The 19,508-nt window shown below is 36.3% G+C and overlaps 1 protein-coding gene across 4 annotated transcripts in view; it reads right to left on the bottom strand.

Moving 5' to 3' along the window:
- Nucleotides 1-19,508, bottom strand: part of LOC120421822 (amyloid-beta-like protein) — a 163,100-nt gene that overhangs the window by 42,624 nt on the left and 100,968 nt on the right. For 3 of the 4 annotated variants that reach the window (XM_039585108.2, XM_039585117.2, XM_039585102.2), the window contains exon 4: nucleotides 14,498-14,719. In XM_039585108.2, coding sequence (XP_039441042.1) covers nucleotides 14,498-14,719 — 222 coding nt within the window. The remainder of the gene's footprint in view (nucleotides 1-14,497; nucleotides 14,720-19,508) is intronic. The other variant, XM_039585133.2, reaches the window with a different exon arrangement.

A 19,508-nucleotide genomic window follows, 5' to 3' on the forward strand; every position in this document is an offset into this window, starting at 1 on the left:
TTGGCAAGAAGAACTCTTAGAATTTTACAAAATTTATGGGTTGGAAGTTTTACTTGTTTTATGTGACTTTGCCAATGTTTTTAAAAATGTCATTTTTTTTTGGGGTCAACTTTGGCTGTGATTTTTACAAACATTTCCTATATTTTAAGTAAAAAGAAGTATCCAGTAATTTTTCTAGTGTCCCAGACTATGCCTCTACGCATTTTTTTACAACTTAAAAGATAATGGTGCCATTTTATAGCAGAAAATGTGAAAAACATGCCAAAATTTGAAAAAGTTACTGTGAAAAAATTAGATAGGCAAAATGTAATGATAAGAGGTGGTAGAGTAGGCAAAATACTACCAAAAACAAACAAATTAAAATACTAAAAATGAAACAAGAAAAACATAAAACAAGAGAAGTAAAGTTGCTCAAAATGACCTCCTGAACACGGGAAAAATAAAAATCTTCGAAAAAAAAATTTGGCCAGTAGAGGGTTAATCAGACAAAAAAACCGAAATCAATCAGAAAATATCTTCTCAAGTTACAGATTTTCAAATATTTACAAGCCCATTTTGTATGGCCAGCCCTTAAAATTGCATAGACTTGTATGGAAAAACTTGTGTCATTGAATCACCCACACATTATAATTTTGGCAGCCGTTTGTATGTAAAAAATCTAAAATCTGAAACTTTTTTTTAGGTATTTTTTGATCGATTTGGTGCCTTTGGCAAAGTTATAGGTATTGATGAGGACTATTCAGAAAAATAAGAACATGGGAATTTGTTTTTGACGATTATAAATTAAGTTTCAGTCAAACAATTTTTTTCCATTCCTCAAAATATTTTGTTTGAAAAGTTTAGAAAATTTTCAATAAAACTGCCTAAGAGACATTGAATATTTGACCTCTGACCTTGCTAAAATATAGCGGGAAAAAGTAAAAGAAACCAGACATTTTTTCTAAGTATTATAAAAACAGGTCCCCTTTTTCTAGCACCAATATCTCAGCAACTAATGATCCAATTTTCAATCTTAAAAAACACAACATAACAAAACGGTCAAACATTCCATATTAAATTAATAGTACTGTTTGCTCCAGAAAGACTCATTCACTCGCGAGCACAAATCTCACGCCTCGTAAAACTGATCTGATGTATTTTTACCGTTTGTCACCTCCACACCAATCGCTACAGAATACTCTCTCTTTCGCTCTCTCTCTCACTCCAATCGGGAAGTACAGCGAATGGCTTAGATCAGGCCTGCCCAACCTTTTCGGCTCAATTTTCACATTTTTGATCGTCAAAATTACAATTGTTAATTTTTTCATGGATTCGACAAAATTACAATTGTTCATTTTTTCATGGTTTCTTTGATGGAATCGGTTCTAAGATGACCAGTGAACATAACTTTGATAAAAGTTTGAAAAAATATGTTTGCAGGTTGTTTTTATGTAAGTTTTATGTGAAAAATTGGTCCGGCCCGCGGGCCGGATTGATTTTTGAGGCAAAATGTAGATAAAAACGACTTGTATAAATATTTTTTCAAACTTTTGGAAAAGTTATGTTCACTGGTCATCTTAGAACCGATTCCATCAAAGAAATCATGAAAAAATGAACAATTGTAATTTTGACGATCAAAAATGTGAAAATTGAGCCGAAAAGGTTGGGCAGGCCTGGCTTAGATAGACCGATTGCGCTATGTTGCTCAAAACAGACTCAAAATAGTCTGCGATTGGCTTTTTTTCGATCATTTGTTAAATTGATTATAATCAATGTTATTCAAAACATTTTGCAAATTTGTTGGTAACTCAACATCAAAGACACATTTGACAGCAATTTCCAACATGCCAAATTAAAATTGACATCAACTTTGAAGGCCAAAAGAGCGCCGCGCTTGTATTTTATTAGATTCTCTGCTCTCTGAGCATACTTGCTTGTGACTCGGTTCAATTGACGGAGTAGGCAAAGAAATTCACGAATTATTTTTATCGCTGGATGAAGCAATTGAGCAACTCGCTGGCAGCTTGCGACTCGTTCCCACTCACGAATGCTTGCGCTCGTCAGTCGGCAAAAGTTTGTTCGGCGATGAGTGAGTGATTTATGATCTTTGAACTAAAAATTAGGACCTCAGGATGACGGTAACAGACAAAAGTCTTTTAGCGTCGTCTTATGTATTGAAAATTGTGTCCAATTGCGAAGAGTTGAAAATTATTGACATGTTTATTTATCAACAATTAGGTAATCTTTCAAAAAATGCTTTAGTATTTAAGAAGCACTTATTTTGACTGAAATGTTTTTTTTAATTTGTTTTATCAAATGTTTAAGACAATTTTCAAAAAATCAAATTTCCCAAAATTTTGATTATCTACCGATAGTTTCTTTATGCTTGAATCTTTATTCAAATATGTGAATATTTTCTTTGATTTCATTCTTACCATTTATCCAAAACAGTAGGGGAGAGTGAGGAGACTTGATCCCCGGGGACATTTGATCCCAAGCTCAACTTTTATAGTGCATTGCACCATGAAAGTGAACAGTTTTCTTCCTGGTTCCCGTTGGCATGAACTCTGTTCACGTTTACGCGAACTCATTTTTTTGAGTGTGAAGAAAACACTCAAAAATAATTCAAAAAAATATTTTTTAAGCATGAATTGTTTGATAAACATATCAACTCCAAAACCCTTACGCATTTGACGTTAAATTTTATAAGTAATAATTTTTCGATTGAATTACGATTTAAAACACAGCTGAAAGGAACACCAAAACTCTGTTGTGTACCTAAATGAACTCATTGTAACTTGATTATTCACAAATAAAACCGAATTGAATTGAATTGAATTGACGTTAAATTCGTCATACTATTTTTACAATCAACTGTAACTTATAGAAAATTAAAAGTTTGGATGAATAAGAAACATTTTGCTTAATATTTCTTCAAAATGTTGAAAGGGGGATCAAATTACTCCCAACATTTTGAAAATGCCGGTTTAAAATATTTTTGTAAAACGCTTGGCATGATTCGAAAAGTTTATCTGATGAATTACCCTTATCAGCCAAACATAGTTGTATGTTTAAGCTTTCAATTCATGCAAAAAGTTCATAGTTTTGTGAGAAATTGACAGAGTTATGTGCGATACAAAAAAAGGAGATCAATTCTCGCCACTTATAATTATTTATAATTTATAATTATTCAATACTTCATACATTATACCTGTAATTATAATTAATGTCCATATTTTTTTTAACCATTAGTCACCAAACTTCACAGCGTCTGATCGCCCTCCCGGCCATTTGCTGAATTCGATTGGGTCGAGTGCTTTCAATGTTTTCCCAAACAAACAAACGAGCCAGTTGGTGGTGGGTGGAAAAGTGCGGCTGCCGACGGGAGCCGTGTTTTCCGAGCTGTGTCTTTCATTATAGCCGTATAATTGTTTGGTGCGTTGCTGATTTTTTTTTCTTCTTTCGCAAAGCTTGTTCGATGATTCGTCCATGGCGGAGGCTGCCGGGGAAAATTTGATCCCAGCTCGAATCGAACTCGAGACCCTTTCCGACGGTTCACCCATTAATCATTCTGGCTGGCCCAGCAGTGACGAAGCCGTGAATGATGGCGAAATAATTGTTGTTTTTGTCTGCCAAACATGAATGGCGCGGGCTTGTTTCGACGCAAGAGCGATTGATTTGACCATGGTCAAACGGTTTGGGGGGTTTGGTTGATGTTGGATTGACAAATGTATTTGACAGTGGGACAGGTTACACGATGCGAGGACATTTGGCCTGTTCTTCAAATAATTAGTCTAACAAGCTAAAATAACAAATAAATCTATACAAAAACCCTTAATTGGAGTTGAACTAGAAAAGTTGATTGGTAATTCTAACCGTACATTCTTTGTTCAACACAAACACGTCCCGCCGAAGCGTTTCGAAGCAATTAAACTCTTCAAAATCCATTTATGCCTGTGAAATACTCGCTCAAATTGAGCACCGATCTCGGCACACTCGAGCACATCATCACGCGAACCTTTCATTCCGAAAAATGATGAATAATTGATAGTTTATTCATGGTGCATGTTTTTGAGTGCATCAAATTGACAGACACAAAAGTTGAAGCTTGGCTGTTGGCATTTCGTGGTGGTGTGCAGAAAATTGGAGTGAATTTGATCACTTTTTGGAGTAATTCAATACTAGGTTGTTGGGTGAACAAATAAAATAGAGTTCCACTTGGATACATCTAATGAAAATTGAATTTAAAGATTGGATCTGCCCCCACCCTCAACCTCTTAATTTTAAATTTAATATTTAACTTTTTAAAGCATTTTTTTTTAATTTTACAGTAGTATAACTGCATAACATGAAAAAAAACTTAGTATCTGTAGTCACGAAACGTTTAACATTCAAGGTATGCAAAGTTCGCCCAAAAACACCCAAAATTCCATAGTTTAATTTGCCAAAAGCAAAGTCAGAGTTGCGCACCGAAATTTCCACTCGGGCTGTTTTCCATTTCCGCCTAATTATCTGAAGCTGACCCCTTTTTTTCGTCAAAACTTTTCCCCGTTCGGTCCCGCCCCGCAAAGAACGGTCAGTATTTAGGCGGGTCAGCGGAAGCGTGTCAGAAAGGCGGCTAATGAGCTTAAAATGTGCTTCGGAAATTAAAAAAGATTCCAAGTTTGAAAGCGCGCGCGCGAAGAAATGGATAGCACCTCGCGGCTCATCCCGGGCAAACAAAATTGTGCAAAATAAAATAAAATGTTCCAGCTCGCGGAAAACGCACTTTTCCCACCCTCCCCCAGAGCTACCTCTGCCTGGGGTAAAACTTTTCCGTTCACTCGGCAAAGTCCTTTCTCATTTTCCACGCCAAGAGAAGGATTCGCGAAAGTTTTCCTCAACCACCCAAACCCAAAGCTCTTCTTTCCGCGGTCCCTTGTTCATTTTAGGTTAATTAGATGACGGGATGCACTCGCTTGCTTGCACACAATAAACTATAACTTCCCCCCACTCCCTTCTCCTTCTCTGTAGAGACGTTAAGAGTTTAGTGTCTGCTGGAAGGAACATCTTTTTCGGTTTTCGGCGCAGACAGCTGAGGTCTAGCTACTTTGTTGCCAAGTTTGGTGAATAACATTCCAACGCCCAAGGCTAAAAAAAAGTTGGAACGGTAACTTCAACTCGCTGGTTCTCGGGCATAACTCAACAAATCAAGATGATTCTTCTTTCCAGTGATTTGTTAGGATGTCTAGATGATTCTAGAACTTTGAAGAACTTATTTTGATCAAATCTGTAATTTTTGCGATCAAAAACATCGTTCCAACTTTTTTTTTCGCGTGTAAAAAAAATTCGCCGAAAATTCCGCGGAGGCAGTCGTTTTAAAAAAAGGTGGAACGATGTTTTCGGTCGCAGAAATTACAGATTTGTTCAAATCAAGTTCTGCAAAATTTTAGAATCATTTAGACATTCTTACAAATCAATGGAAACAAGAATCGTCCCGATTGGTTGAGTAATGCCCGAGAACCAGCGAGTTGAAGTTACCGTTCCACCTTTTTTGGGAGGCTTGGGCGTCCGTGTAAGTTGGACATGCGTTAGGCGTTCCAGTGATAATTGAAACGTGGCACGGTTGATGAATGGCGTTTACGCCAACAACATGGTTACGAGCGGTGTGTTGCCAAGATTGATGCTGCTTTGGAAAGATTTCTGGGGGAAAGATTGTTTGGAAACGGGAATTTATCTTACGGCTGCGGAAATAAATTGAAGTTTTGTTTTAGTTGACACAAAACAAAAACACATTATTTCAATATATTCACACATCAATCACGTACCTTCAGCTATGGAGCTGGTACGTTTTAGTCCAAAAATGATGAATTTAAACAGTGGTTTATGCAAAAAGTTGCAAAATAATAGTTTATGCTATAAGGTGCATAAAGTAGATATTTTCAGCACGATTCATAGTGTAGGGTAGTCATGAATGAGACACTTTTGGTTTTTCAGTGCATTTTCTTTCTTTTAATGTGTTCAAACATTGACCAAAACATGAGATCGATCTGACGTCTAGAGCCAGGGTTCTTCAACTGTCTCATTGTAGACACACTTAGCAGGAACAAAGAGACAGCTGGGGAACAATGAGACACTCTACGAAAATCAATTCTTTTCTAGAAAACATCATGTTTTAGTATTGTTCCATTGCAGGTCCCAAGTAGCACACTTTGTTCGCCAAAAGATTTCCGAACTTGTTGTTGAACTCATTTACTATGTTTTCCCAACGTCCCTGAGAACTCTTGAACGCTGGAAAAAGCGCACGTTTTTCTGTTGTTGAACATCTCTTAACCTGTTAGAAATGTGCGTAGTTTTACCAGCGCACGTCCTACTTGCATAGAGAACGTTTGTTGAACATGTCATAAGAACTCTTGACTATAAGATTCTGAACCGGGTTGGATAACGTCGTTAGTTAAATGTCAAGTCCGGGCGCGCGTCTGCTTCTTTCCACGAGGGATTATGTTGGATAAGCAGGCCTAAACGTCAATAAGAAGTCTGCGGTCATCTAGGTTTTACCAAGTTCACTAACAGTTTGCCAAAACTTCTTTCGAACATAAGCTGTTTCTATTTTTTTCCTTATCCTTGCTTGTTTCGTCAACATGTTCTTGCTCGGTTTTTAGAACACGAACGCGAACTTCACATAAACAACTTGTTTACAACAAATCCCAGCCAAAGGCAAAGGTCAAATCTAGTATATTATCACGTTTAGCAAACTGAAATGAAACATCATGTCTGCAAATGTCATTTTGCTTTTCGAGTTCTACAAGCATGTTTCATTGAGGTCAGAATAAACTTCAAAATGAACTATTCGTAATCCGTTGCTAGATTTGGCATTTGTGTTACACAGCCATGTTGAACAATGGTTTTTTGATCAAAATGTGAACAATTGACCAAATTTTTTGACACTTGTTCAATAATGAACGAATAAAAACACTTTTGCAGCAATTGTTCAACAAAAAAAATAAAGAGCGATGTTTTTCTTGCTACTTGGGGTGACTTGCCATGAACAAATTAAAGTAATTGTGTCAACTTTAAACTTTAATTAACAAAAGTTACACTAAAAAGTATTTAAATTTCGTAAAATCCATATATTTATACCAACTATCTTTATATTCTTGGTTAAATTTATCACGATAGGTAGAATGCTTCTACAAACAACACAAAGAAACCCATTTTTCAATTGATACATTTTGAGTCAAGATTTGAATGTTTTTTTTTAAACAAACGATGATTTGGATTGTAAAAATTACAGATATGATCTAATTGAGTTCTGCATAGTTATAGGACCATCGAGACATCCAAACAAATCACTAGAAAAAAGAATTGTCCCAATTGCTTCAGTTATGCCCGAGAACCAGCGAGTTGAATTTACCGTTCCAACTTATTTGAGGGCTTGGGAGTTGGAATGCTAACAGCATTAGGTATCATATAATACATTCTGAGATAAGTAACGAATGACGTAGCCCACTGTGTAACGCGGAAGATTGGAGTTTGAATCCTGGCTTGGAATAACAATTCTCTACCAACTCACACAGCAGTTGCTCGAACTTTTGTCCCTGATCACGAATCAAAACTCCATTTTTCGATATCTCGTGACGGAGGGGCGGTACGACCCCTTCCATTTTTGAACATTCGAAAAAATACGTGTTTTTTCAATAAATTACAGCAAGAAATGTTGATGAGATGGACATTAGGGTGTAATATCAAAATAGATTTTCCAGCACAGCAATTTTTTCCTTCCTAAACAACTCCCCAAAGTTAGGGAACGATTGGTTTAGTCCTCACTTTGCGCAAAACGAATCAATTTTCTATGGGAATTTGTAAGGGAAAAACCATTTTTTGGATTTTGATATTTATAAAATCCACGTTTCACGCTGTACTACAACCGGATTCATATTTGGATGCTCTGGAAGGTGCTCTACAAATTTCCCGAAGAGAGTATAGTGCTAGCTTGCCCCTGAAAGAAGATACAGCGTCCTCAAAACTCGTCTAAAACGAGATTTTCAAGCAAAAAACACGTTTTAAACGAGTTTTGAACACGCTGTATCTTTTTTTAGGGTTAAGCTAACACTATACTCTCTTCGAGAAAGTTGTAGAGCACCTTCCAGAGCATTCAAATATGAATCCGGTTGTACAGTATGGCCCATAAAAAATGCGACATTGTTATTAGGTGGAAATCGGGCATGTTTTGACTATTTATGATGTATGTAGCATGTGTACATTTTAAATAGGTTCCAAACAAAAAAATAATGCATTGAAAATCTTTTCTTTAGCTATACGAAATGTCACAGCACATTCAAACTTAAAATTCTCAAATTTGCTTCCAGCCCAGGCCATATAAAGGAAAAATGAATTTTCTATGTTGATCGTTCTGAAGAGCACCCTGTGGATTCTTGTATGGATTAAAAAATAAACAGCCTTCACAGTTACTGTTTTTGAGAGCTGTAACAATCAATTAATTACACTGAATTTTACGCATTCTATTAACCAGTTATACTAAAACAGTGAACTTTTTAGAAATATCCCGATTCTGAAAATGTTTAATTTTTTTGAGTTTTTTGAGCCTGCAATGATTTAATGAAAAAAAAATAATGCATCAAATGATGGTAATTGACTCTAGCACATGCCCCTGATATAACTTTTAGCAGTATAGAGCCGTTGGGCACCCTTTAGAGCCATTGACATAGGTTTTAAGTTATTAATTTATTTTGACCGAATCACTCAAGATGATAACCCAAATGGCATGTTTCTCTAAAATGCCTAATTTTATCAAAATTTATAAACTTTTTCGATTGGGTGTATTTAAGAGGGACTTTTAACGATGCTTTTTGCACAGGGTTGGATATTTTAAACTGTTCCGTTTTTAAGATATAAGGTATTAAATAAAGGTTAATTTTGTACCAAAAATACATCCATTATTGTAACCCACCAATACCCAGTTTTGGCGAACTGCATAAAAGTGTCATGAAAATATCTTCAAAACATACTAAACTAACACCATGATACATAAAAAAATTAGTTTGTTAAGTACATTTTAGAATGGAACCAATTTTCTGTGAAAATATGCACATGTCGCATTTTTTATGGGCCATACTGTAGTACAGCGTGAAACGAGGATTTTATAAAAAATCAAAATCCAAAAAATAGGGTTTTCCCATACAAATTTCCATAGAAAATTGATTTGTTTTGCGTAAAGTGAGGACTAAACCAATCGTTCCCTAACTTTGGGGAGTTGTTTAAGACCCCATAAGGAACTGGAAAATTGCTGTGCTCGCTAAATTTGGACAACTTATTTTTTTTCCATGCAACCATATTACACCCTAATGGACATTTGGTGTTGGAGGACTTTTATAAAAAATTGGTTGCCCGATTTGATGGCGTACTCAGAATTCTGAAGAAACTATTTTCATCGAAACAATACTAAAATATTTTCAAAAACATTTTTGAGACATGTCATTTTAAGAGAAATTGCATGTACTTTTCGTATCTGCAGTAATCTAGAATGGTATTTTTTTCATTTAGAACAAAGTGTAACAATATTCTACAAAATTGTAGATCAGACAATTAAAAAAAATTATGTATATATAAGGGGTTTGCATGTAACAATCACGAGTTATCGCGATTTTACGAAAAAAAAGTTTAAAAAAAGTTGGTCTACATTGATCTTGTCGTTCAAAGTCATCAGATACGAATACGAACGACGAAACAAAGAGAAACACAAAAAATAACTTTTTCAAAACTTTTTTTTTCGTAAACTCGTGACGGTTACAAGCAAACCTCTTATGTTTATACATCACAAGCCTCAACCGACAAAATTCGTTCTGCCTTTTTTTCGTTTGTTGAGGTTTTTTGATTTTTTTGCTTATTCAGCCTCCTATGATCAACATATGATTTTACGTAACTTTCTCCATACAGATTGCCGATGCTACGGAATTGGTTCCAAAGTGGCCAAAATTTGTAATTATCTGCTCTACAACATTATAGAATATTACTGCACTCACTAAAAAATTACCCTTCAAATTATGAATTTTTTAATTCTAAATGAAAAAAATACCCTTCTGGGTTATTACAAATTCGAAAAGTACATTAAATTTCCTTTAAAAATGTTTTCGATGAAAAAATGTACTTTCAGCATTCTGAGTACGCCATTAAATCGGGCGTCAAATTTTGAATAAACATCCTTTTGAATTGGTGGAAAATTACCCATATTAAAAAAAACATTATTCTCAATGTAATGTATCAGAAATAAGGTTAATACCGTTGGACAGTAATAATGCCATTCATAATGAGGTTGGCTGGTGGCCACTACAAGAATAAAATCACTAATTAATCGTTGGTATTCATAAAGTCATGACATCAAATTAATCGGATATAATTTTTCAATTACGTAATCAATTTTTTCGTGCATGAACAGTACAAACAAACGAGTGTGTGCGTGCGTGTATCCACCGAAACATAAAATATGAAATGTGTATATTAAAATGTACGAAAACACACGCACAACCGCCTCCGTCCGTGCATGCAGTTGGGCAAATATCAAAGGTTTTCAAATGTCACGTTTTACCCCCACCCACTGGAATCGGTCCGAATCGGCTGTCATGTGTCGACTGTACGTGACCGGAGCTGATTTCGCGACCAGATCAGTGATGGCGAAAATCGCGAATTGCACTGATAGCATTAATTTCACTCCCTGTTGCCGAACGACTTTATTAATAGGGTTGGGTCAGATCGAAATTTCCAATGTCCAAATCGGCTGCTGCTGCCGGTGGGAAATTTATAGGCCTTTCGCTTTGACCCCCGGCCACAGGATTAAGCGAACTGAAATTTTCCACTCAATTCAACGTGACAATTGGGGGAATGGTTAAGTAATTTTCGAATGAGTTTTGACCTGACCCGATGTCGGAGGATTATTGTCAAATATGGTTGAGAGAATCAATGTTTGATTTTAAGCTTATTGAAGTGAAAGAACTTGTATACTACCCATAAAAGCATGTTTGTCCCATGTGCATTTTAAATTATTCTAGAGTATTTAAAGGTTCTACAATGCCCCTGATCGCATAAATGTCCCATATGCTTTTTCATCGATTTTGAGATATTGATGCAGTTTGGTTCACAATCGTGTGCTCTTTCAGAAATCGGAAATCAAAAGGAAATCCAGTTTTTTGGCGAAAACTTAGCGCGTAGTTTTATGTGTGGGACAAACTTCAATGCGTTTTTCTCAGCTTGCTGGAACTAGATATTCAAAAACGCAATTGTGTGTTTTCTTTTATTTTTCTGTAAAAGTAAAAAAAAATTAGTCCGAATAATTCAAAAGTGCAGAAATTTCAAATGTGACATTTATGCATTTGAGCAATTCTCTACCAAAACCGGAAATGGATTTTATTTGTATTTTTTGATTTGGCTCAAACTTTGTGGGGGCCTTCCCTATGACCAAAGAAGCCATTTTGCATCATTAGTTTGTCCATATAAATTTCCATACAAATTTGGCAGCTGTTCATACAAAAATGGTACGTAAATATTCGAAAATCTGTAACTTTTGAAGGAATTTTTTGATCAATTTGGTGTCTTCGGCAAAGTTATAGGTATTGTTGAGGACTATTTAGAAAAAAATAGGTACACGGAAAAAAAAATTTCCCGATTTTTTTATTAACTTTTTTTTCACAAAAACTCAAATTCCCAAAATACGTATTTTTTGATTTTCGAGATTTTTTGATATGTTTTAGGGGACAAAAATCCGCAACTTTTGAGCTATAGAGAAACATGGTCAAAAAATCTGCCGCCGAGTTATGATTTTTTGAAAAACTGGTGATTTTTGGAAAAAATCGAAATTTCATACATACAATTTTTTTGACCTCATTTTTTTATGCAAAATTGAATTTGCAATCGAAAATTACTTTACAGATTTTTTGATAAAGGGCCCCGTTTTCAAGATATAGCCACCGAAAGTTTGATTTCAGCGAAATATTTGCAGTTTTGCGATTTTTAAAAATAGTGACCATGAGTGACCATTTCTAAAAATATTTTTTTTGAAAAGTTCAGAAAATTTGCTATAAAATTGTCTAAGAGACATTGAAGATTGGACCTCTGGTTGTTGAGATACAGCGGCTTAAAGAAAAAGAAACACGAAAATTGAAGTTTTCTAAGTCTCACCCAAACAGCCCACCATTTTCTAATGACGATATCTCAGCAATTAATGGTTCAATTTTCAATGTTAATACATGAAACATTCGTGAAATTTTCCGATCTCTTCGAAAAAAATATTTTGAAAAAAATTAAATCAAGTCTAACATTTTAAATGGGCATAATATTCAATGTTTGGCCCTTTTAAAATGTTAGTCTTGATTTAATTTTTTTCAAAATATTTTTTTCGAAAAGATCGGAAAATTTCACGAATGTTTCATGTATCAACATTGAAAATTGAACCATTAATTGCTGAGATATCGTCATTAGAAAATGGTGGGCTGTTTGGGTGAGACTTAGAAAACTTCAATTTTCGTGTTTCTTTTTCTTTAAGCCGCTGTATCTCAACAACCAGAGGTCCAATCTTCAATGTCTCTTAGACAATTTTATAGCAAATTTTCTGAACTTTTCAAAAAAAATATTTTCAGAAATGGTCACTCATGGTCACTATTTTTAAAAATCGAAAAACTGCAAATATTTCGCTGAAATCAAACTTTCGGTGGCTATAACTTGAAAACGGGGCCCTTTATCAAAAAATCTGTAAAGTAATTTTCGATTGCAAATTCAATTTTGCATAAAAAAATGAGGTCAAAAAAATTTTATGTATGAAATTTATATTTTTCCAAAAATTACCAGTTTTTCAAAAAATCATAACTCGGCGGCAGATTTTTTGACCATGTTTCTCTATAGCTCAAAAGTTGCGGATTTTTGTCCCCTAAAACATATCAAAAAATCTCGAAAATCAAAAAATACGTATTTTGGGAATTTGAGTTTTTGTGAAAAAAAAGTTAATAAAAAAATCGGGAAATTTTTTTTCCGTGTACCTATTTTTTTCTAAATAGTCCTTAACAATACCTACAACTTTGCCGAAGACACCAAATTGATCAAAAAATTCCTTCAAAAGTTACGGATTTTCGAATATTTACGTACCATTTTTGTATGAACAGCTGCCAAATTTGTATGGAAATTTATATGGACAAACTAATGATGCAAAATGGCTTCTTTGGTCATGGGGAAGGCCCCCACAAAGTTTGAGCCAAATAAAAAAATACAAAAAATAAAAATGGTCGAAATCGGCCGGTTTTGTAGAGAATTGCTCATTTATAGGAACGACATGCAGTATTTCCTTGTATCATAATAAAATAACCAATAAAGTCAAAGTTTGTTTTTTATTGTTAATATATTCTTGAATTTTTTATTTTTTTTTGTTCAAACATCTACAATGCAACAAAAAAATCACGTTTCATTATTCAAATAAAATTGAAATGCTAATCGCAAAAGGTGTTGGAACGGAGAGACCATTTGGCAAATGAAACGGTTTCTCCAATTTAGAATGTAGTGGTCAGAATCTCATTTCACTTTTCAGGTTATTTAGCAATTTCTCACGTAGTCCACCGTAAACTTTGTTAATGTGTCATTTCCACTCCACATTTTCGAAAGAAATAATTACAATTCATCTGACTTTATAATGGGATTTGTGTCAACATCCACCCGCTCTAAATTGTTTGGAAACAGTTTTAAAATGTTCGTCCAAAAGCAGCATTCCGGCAGTTAACCTGCATTTCATAATCCAAACCCGTGCCACAACCCCCATCATACATTCCTGTGCATCACGTGACAACCGTTTGCCGCGCTAAATTTGAAAGCTAACCAAATTTATGAAAATGTCTCTCAACCATGCTCCCCACTTTAGCACATAAAAAAAGAAACACTTTCCAGCGGAAAACAGATTCTCCAGAGTTTCCAGTGTTTGATTTGCATAACAATGACATTTAAATGGTATGAAACTGTAACCCACAGCGACCCACCCCCGTGTCCTTTAAACCCTCAAACTCAGGTCACCACGTTGGCTCGTCGGTTCACACCCCATATAGTGCTGATATAGTGCTACTGCTGCTCGCCAAACTGTAGGAAGAGTGAATTTTCCAAACAGTCGCACTCAACTGGCAACATTTTATGCAAATCGACTGTGACATGGACATGGACAAAAGGGCCAACCGGGGTTTGCCATAACACAATGATCTGGGCTGCACAGAGTGCACTGACTGTGGATTAAGATCAATCTCGAACGAAATCAATCCGGTGTTAACCGGGAGGGGTCCTATCGGTAATCGTCATCATCAACATCATTGTCACACTATCGATTTGTTTTTTTGGGAAGGGCGGAAGTGAGTCTTGATCCGGATTGCACGACCGGACAACAGGTTAGTTCATTAGAGCGGTCAACAATTGCTGCAGTCGTCGCCGTTGTGCTATCTTTCCACAGAGGAATTAAACCCCAAACTGAATTGCAAAAGGCAGTTTGAGCTAGACTTACCTTTGAAGTGCTTCGGGCAGCACACGAACTCGACGCCGGAGAACAGCGAGATGCCGCAGGGCAGCAGCATGGCGAAGCTACGCATTTGCATGTTCCGGTCCTGGCAGGCGGCCGCCCCGGTTTGGTTCCACCTGATGAACGGCCAGCACCGGGACGCGTTGTGGATGTGGTCGAAGAGGCAACCCTCGGGTACCAGGAGCGCATCCGACTGGAACGGGCCTTCTGGAAGCAGGGAGGGAAACCCATTGTAGTGGCTGTGTGTGGGTTAGTCGGGGATGTATGTGAGCAGGGAGGGAGGATTCGGGCGGGGCCCGATTTTGATGATTTAGGACGGTTTGCCGAATTAAATCTTTTGAGCTCTCCATCACACGTGAACGTGCATAAGCGGATTTGTTATCGATTTGCCGGCGGACACGGTTCCACTGCCAACCAGGAAGGGGCAATTCCACGGGGGATTGAAAGTTTTGATAGGAATAATAAAAGAAATTTGCACATCTGGATCAGGCCAAAATCTACTAGCTGGGATACTGCTATACTATACTGCCCACGTTCGCATAAATGTCCCATATGCAAAAACAGCAAGCTGAGAAAAACGCATTTGAAGTTTGTCCCATACATAAGGCTATGTGTTAAGTTTTCGCGAAAATAATGGATTTCCTCCTGATTTCTAGAACAAAGTACTGAATGTTATATGCTCTTTTGAAAGAGCACACGATTTTGAACCAAACTGCATCAATAGCTCAAAAGTGATGAAAATGCATATGGGACATTTATGCGATCAGGGGCAGTATAGTGGCTGAAAATGATTTCAAAAGTATCGAAGAATTTTGAATTTAGGGATTTGTGCTTAAGAGCTCTTTAAGTGCTCTGATTATCATATTCCTGCAACATTCAACCTTTAACGCCTTTTTTTAACTGGCGTAGATTACACTGACCAACAAAATGTCAGGGCAGGTTCAACCCGAGAGGGAGCATGTACTTTAGAATCCCCAGAAACACGCGCATCTTGAATTTTTCAAAAATATTCAGACAGGGCTGAATTGGTTAGCTACAAAGTTTGTGTGAAGAATTAATGCGGTACATATTGCATGGAATTTTTAATTGTATGCAAGAGCGATGAACCGCTCTTATTCTCCATACAAACTTTGAAAAAAAAAAACTATTCTGCCCTGTCTAAATATTTTAGAAAAATTCAAAGTGCACGTGTTTCTGGGGACCCCAAATTTCATGCTTCCCCGCGAGTTGAGCCTGCGCAGTCATTTTTGTCAATTTTTGTAGGCCAGTGTTATTGGTCAGAATGCACAGTAAAAAAATCATGGTAATATTACATCTGGGAATGGGTAAATCTTGAATGTCAGAAAAAATGAGAAATTTTTCCTTTTATAATGTGTAAATTCACCACTTTTTTAGTGTTTTAGTGTTCATTCATTCAAACAATTACATCACCAAAATTTCCTAGAAACAAGCAAATTAACAAAAAAAAACTAACTTAATCCACCTATGTGGTTGATGCCTTCCTCACTTTTTACCAACAATGGGTAATATGAGTGGTTTGGACACATATTTCAGCTATTTTTTTGAATCCAGAAAAAAAAACGTACATACATATAACTTAAGTAATCATAACTCGAGACAAGGTTGCCAGATCTTCAATGTTTTGGACTCGTTGGAAAGGTTTTTCGATTACCTAACCAACGATGGGTCGGATGGTGGATCCGGACATAGTTTACATACATTTAAGTGAGATCCGGCTTTCAAAACGTACATAAATATTACTTAAGTGGCCATATCTCGAGACAGGGTTGCCAGATCTTCAGTGTTTTGGATTCGTTGGAAAGGTTTTTCGATTACCTAACCAACGATGGGTCGGATGGTGGATCCGGACATAGTTTACATACATTTAAGTGAGATCCGGCTTCCAAAAAGTACATAAATATTACTTAAGTGGACATATCTCGAGACAGGGTTGCCAGATCTTCAATGTTTTGGACTCGTTGGAAAGGTTTTTCGATTACCTAACCAACGATGGGTCGGATGGTGGATCCGGACATAGTTTACATACATTTAAGTGAGATCCGGCTTCCAAAAAGTACATAAATATTACTTAAGTGGCCATATCTCGAGACAGGGTTGCCAGATCTTCAATGTTTTGGATTCGTTGGAAAGGTTTTTCGATTACCTAACCAACGATGGGTCGGATGGTGGATCCGGACATAGTTTACATACATTTAAGTGAGATCCGGCTTCCAAAAAGTACATAAATATTACTTAAGTGGACATTAGCCTGTCCCATTTTGAGGTCATGTCGAGGAATTTCAGGTGCTCACTTCTTAAATGATAGATTATGATGTTAGGAACATTGTTTTCTTAGACAAGAAAAAATAATAAAATACTTTCTCGCACCCCCTAGTCGATTTACTGAAAAAAGTCACTTTTTTGAACAAATTTTCTAAAATCGCTTGGAATCAATACAAAAACTGTTTCGATCAGGTGTGTATTATCTTCAAACGATAGGTTTTTGTCCATAGATTAAGATGCACTATCAATATTGGACAAAAATTTAAGTTTTTGGACTCTCTCAGGCGGATTTGTGTCGAAAAAATCGCATTTTTTCGAAACTTTTTTCAGAAATGTTCATTTAATTTAGGGTAGCCTATTTTTCCTAGTGAAACCAATGCATGCAACTTGTAGGAAATTTCATGGCGAACATTTTTCCCTCTGAGAAAATCCAATTTCGACACTCCAGAGCCGAGATATTTGAGTTTTAGTGAGGAAAAAAGTGCCAATTTTCAAAATTTCTCAGAATTCAGAAGCAAGGCCTACTAATTACACGATGTAGCAAGCATATGTCTCAAAGGTCAGGATATGATTTTTTATAGTAATTTTGGCCGCTGAATCCGAATCTGAAATCAAATTTCGTGTAAATAGTGATGTTTTGGAGCTACACCCTTTTGGAATGTTATTTGCGTGTTTAAGAGGCAGTTTTTGTAAATATTGCTCGGTTTGTTCTAGAGGTCGTATCAAGGTGCTCCGATTTGGATGAAACTTTCAGCGTTTGTTTGTCTATACATGAGATGAACTCATGCCAAATATGAGCCCTCTACGACAAAGGGAAGTTGAGTAAAACGAGCATTGAAGTTTGAGGTCCAAAAAACATAAAACATCTTAAAATTGCTCGCATTTTAGTAAAACTTCATCAATTCCAACTCTCTTAGATGCATTCGAAAGGTCTTTTGAAGCACTTCAAAATGAGCCATAGACATCCAGGATTGGTTTAACATTTTCTTATAGGTTTTGCAAATTACTGTTAAAAATTGTTTTTTTTTTAAACCTCAATATCTTTTTGCAACAGCCAGCAACACCCATACTACTCTTTTAGTTCAAAAGTTAGGGAATTTGATGGACTATAAGCCTACGGTAATAACTTTTTGGCCAATCGCAGTTTTTCTCATAGTAGGCATCCATAGCGGCACTTTTTAGTCTCACTTTTGTCATATTCGAAATCCTCGGAAAATTCAAATTTCAATGCCCGTTTTACCCCACTTCCCTTTGTCGTAGAGGGCTCATATTTGGCATGAGTTCATCTCATGTATAGACAAACAAACGCTGAAAGTTTCATCCAAATCGGAGCACCTCGATACGACCTCTAGAACAAACCGAGCAATATTTACAAAAACTGCCTCTTAAACACGCAAATAACATTCCAAAAGGGTGTAGCTCCAAAACATCACTATTTACACGAAATTTGATTTCAGATTCGGATTCAGCGGCCAAAATTACTATAAAAAATCATATCTTGACCTTTGAGACATATGCTTGCTACATCGTGTAATTAGTAGGCCTTGCTTCTGAATTCTGAGAAATTTTGAAAATTGGCACTTTTTTCCTCACTAAAACTCAAATATCTCGGCTCTGGAGTGTCGAAATTGGATTTTCTCAGAGGGAAAAATGTTCGCCATGAAATTTCCTACAAGTTGCATGCATTGGTTTCACTAGGAAAAATAGGCTACCCTAAATTAAATGAACATTTCTGAAAAAAGTTTCGAAAAAATGCGATTTTTTCGACACAAATCCGCCTGGGAGAGTCCAAAAACTTAAATTTTGGTCCAATATTGATAGTGCATCTTATTCTATGGACAAAAACCTATCGTTTGAAGATAATACACACCTGATCGAAACAGTTTTTGTATTGATTCCAAGCGATTTTAGAAAATTTGTTCAAAAAAGTGACTTTTTTCAGTAAATCGACTAGGGGGTGCGAGAAAGTATTTTATTATTTTTTCTTGTCTAAGAAAACATTGTTCCTAACATCATAATCTATCATTTAAGAAGTGAGCACCTGAAATTCCTCGACATGACCTCAAAATGGGACAGGCTAGTGGACATATCTCGAGACAGGGTTGCCAGATCTTCAATGTTTTGGACTCGTTGGAAAGGTTTTTCGATTACTTAACCAACGATGGGTCGGATGGTGGATCCGGACATAGTTTACATACATTTAAGTGAGATCCGGCTTCAAAAAAGTACATAAATATTACTTAAGTGGCCATATCTCGAGACAGGGTTGCCAGATCTTCAATGTTTTGGACTCGTTGGAAAGGTTTTTCGATTACCTAACCAACGATGGGTTGGATGGTGGATCCGGACATAATTTACATACATTTAAGTGAGATCCGGCTTCCAAAAAGTGCATCAATATCACTTAAGTGGACATATCTCGAGACAGGGTTGCCAGATCTTCAATGTTATGGACTCGTTGGAAAAGTTTTTTGATAACCTAACCAACGATGGGTCGGATGGTGGATCCGGACATAGTTTACATACATTTAAGTGAGATCCGGCTTCCAAAAAGTACATAAATATTACTTAAGTGGCCATATCTCGAGACAGGGTTGCCAGATCTTCAATGTTTTGGACTCGTTGGAAAGGTTTTTTGATAACCTAACCAACGATGGGTCGGATGGTGGATCCGGACATAGTTTACATACATTTAAGTGAGATCCGGCTTTCA

Source organism: Culex pipiens, chromosome 3 (genome assembly GCF_016801865.2).
Source record: "Culex pipiens pallens isolate TS chromosome 3, TS_CPP_V2, whole genome shotgun sequence".
NCBI classification, from domain to species: domain Eukaryota; kingdom Metazoa; phylum Arthropoda; class Insecta; order Diptera; family Culicidae; genus Culex; species Culex pipiens.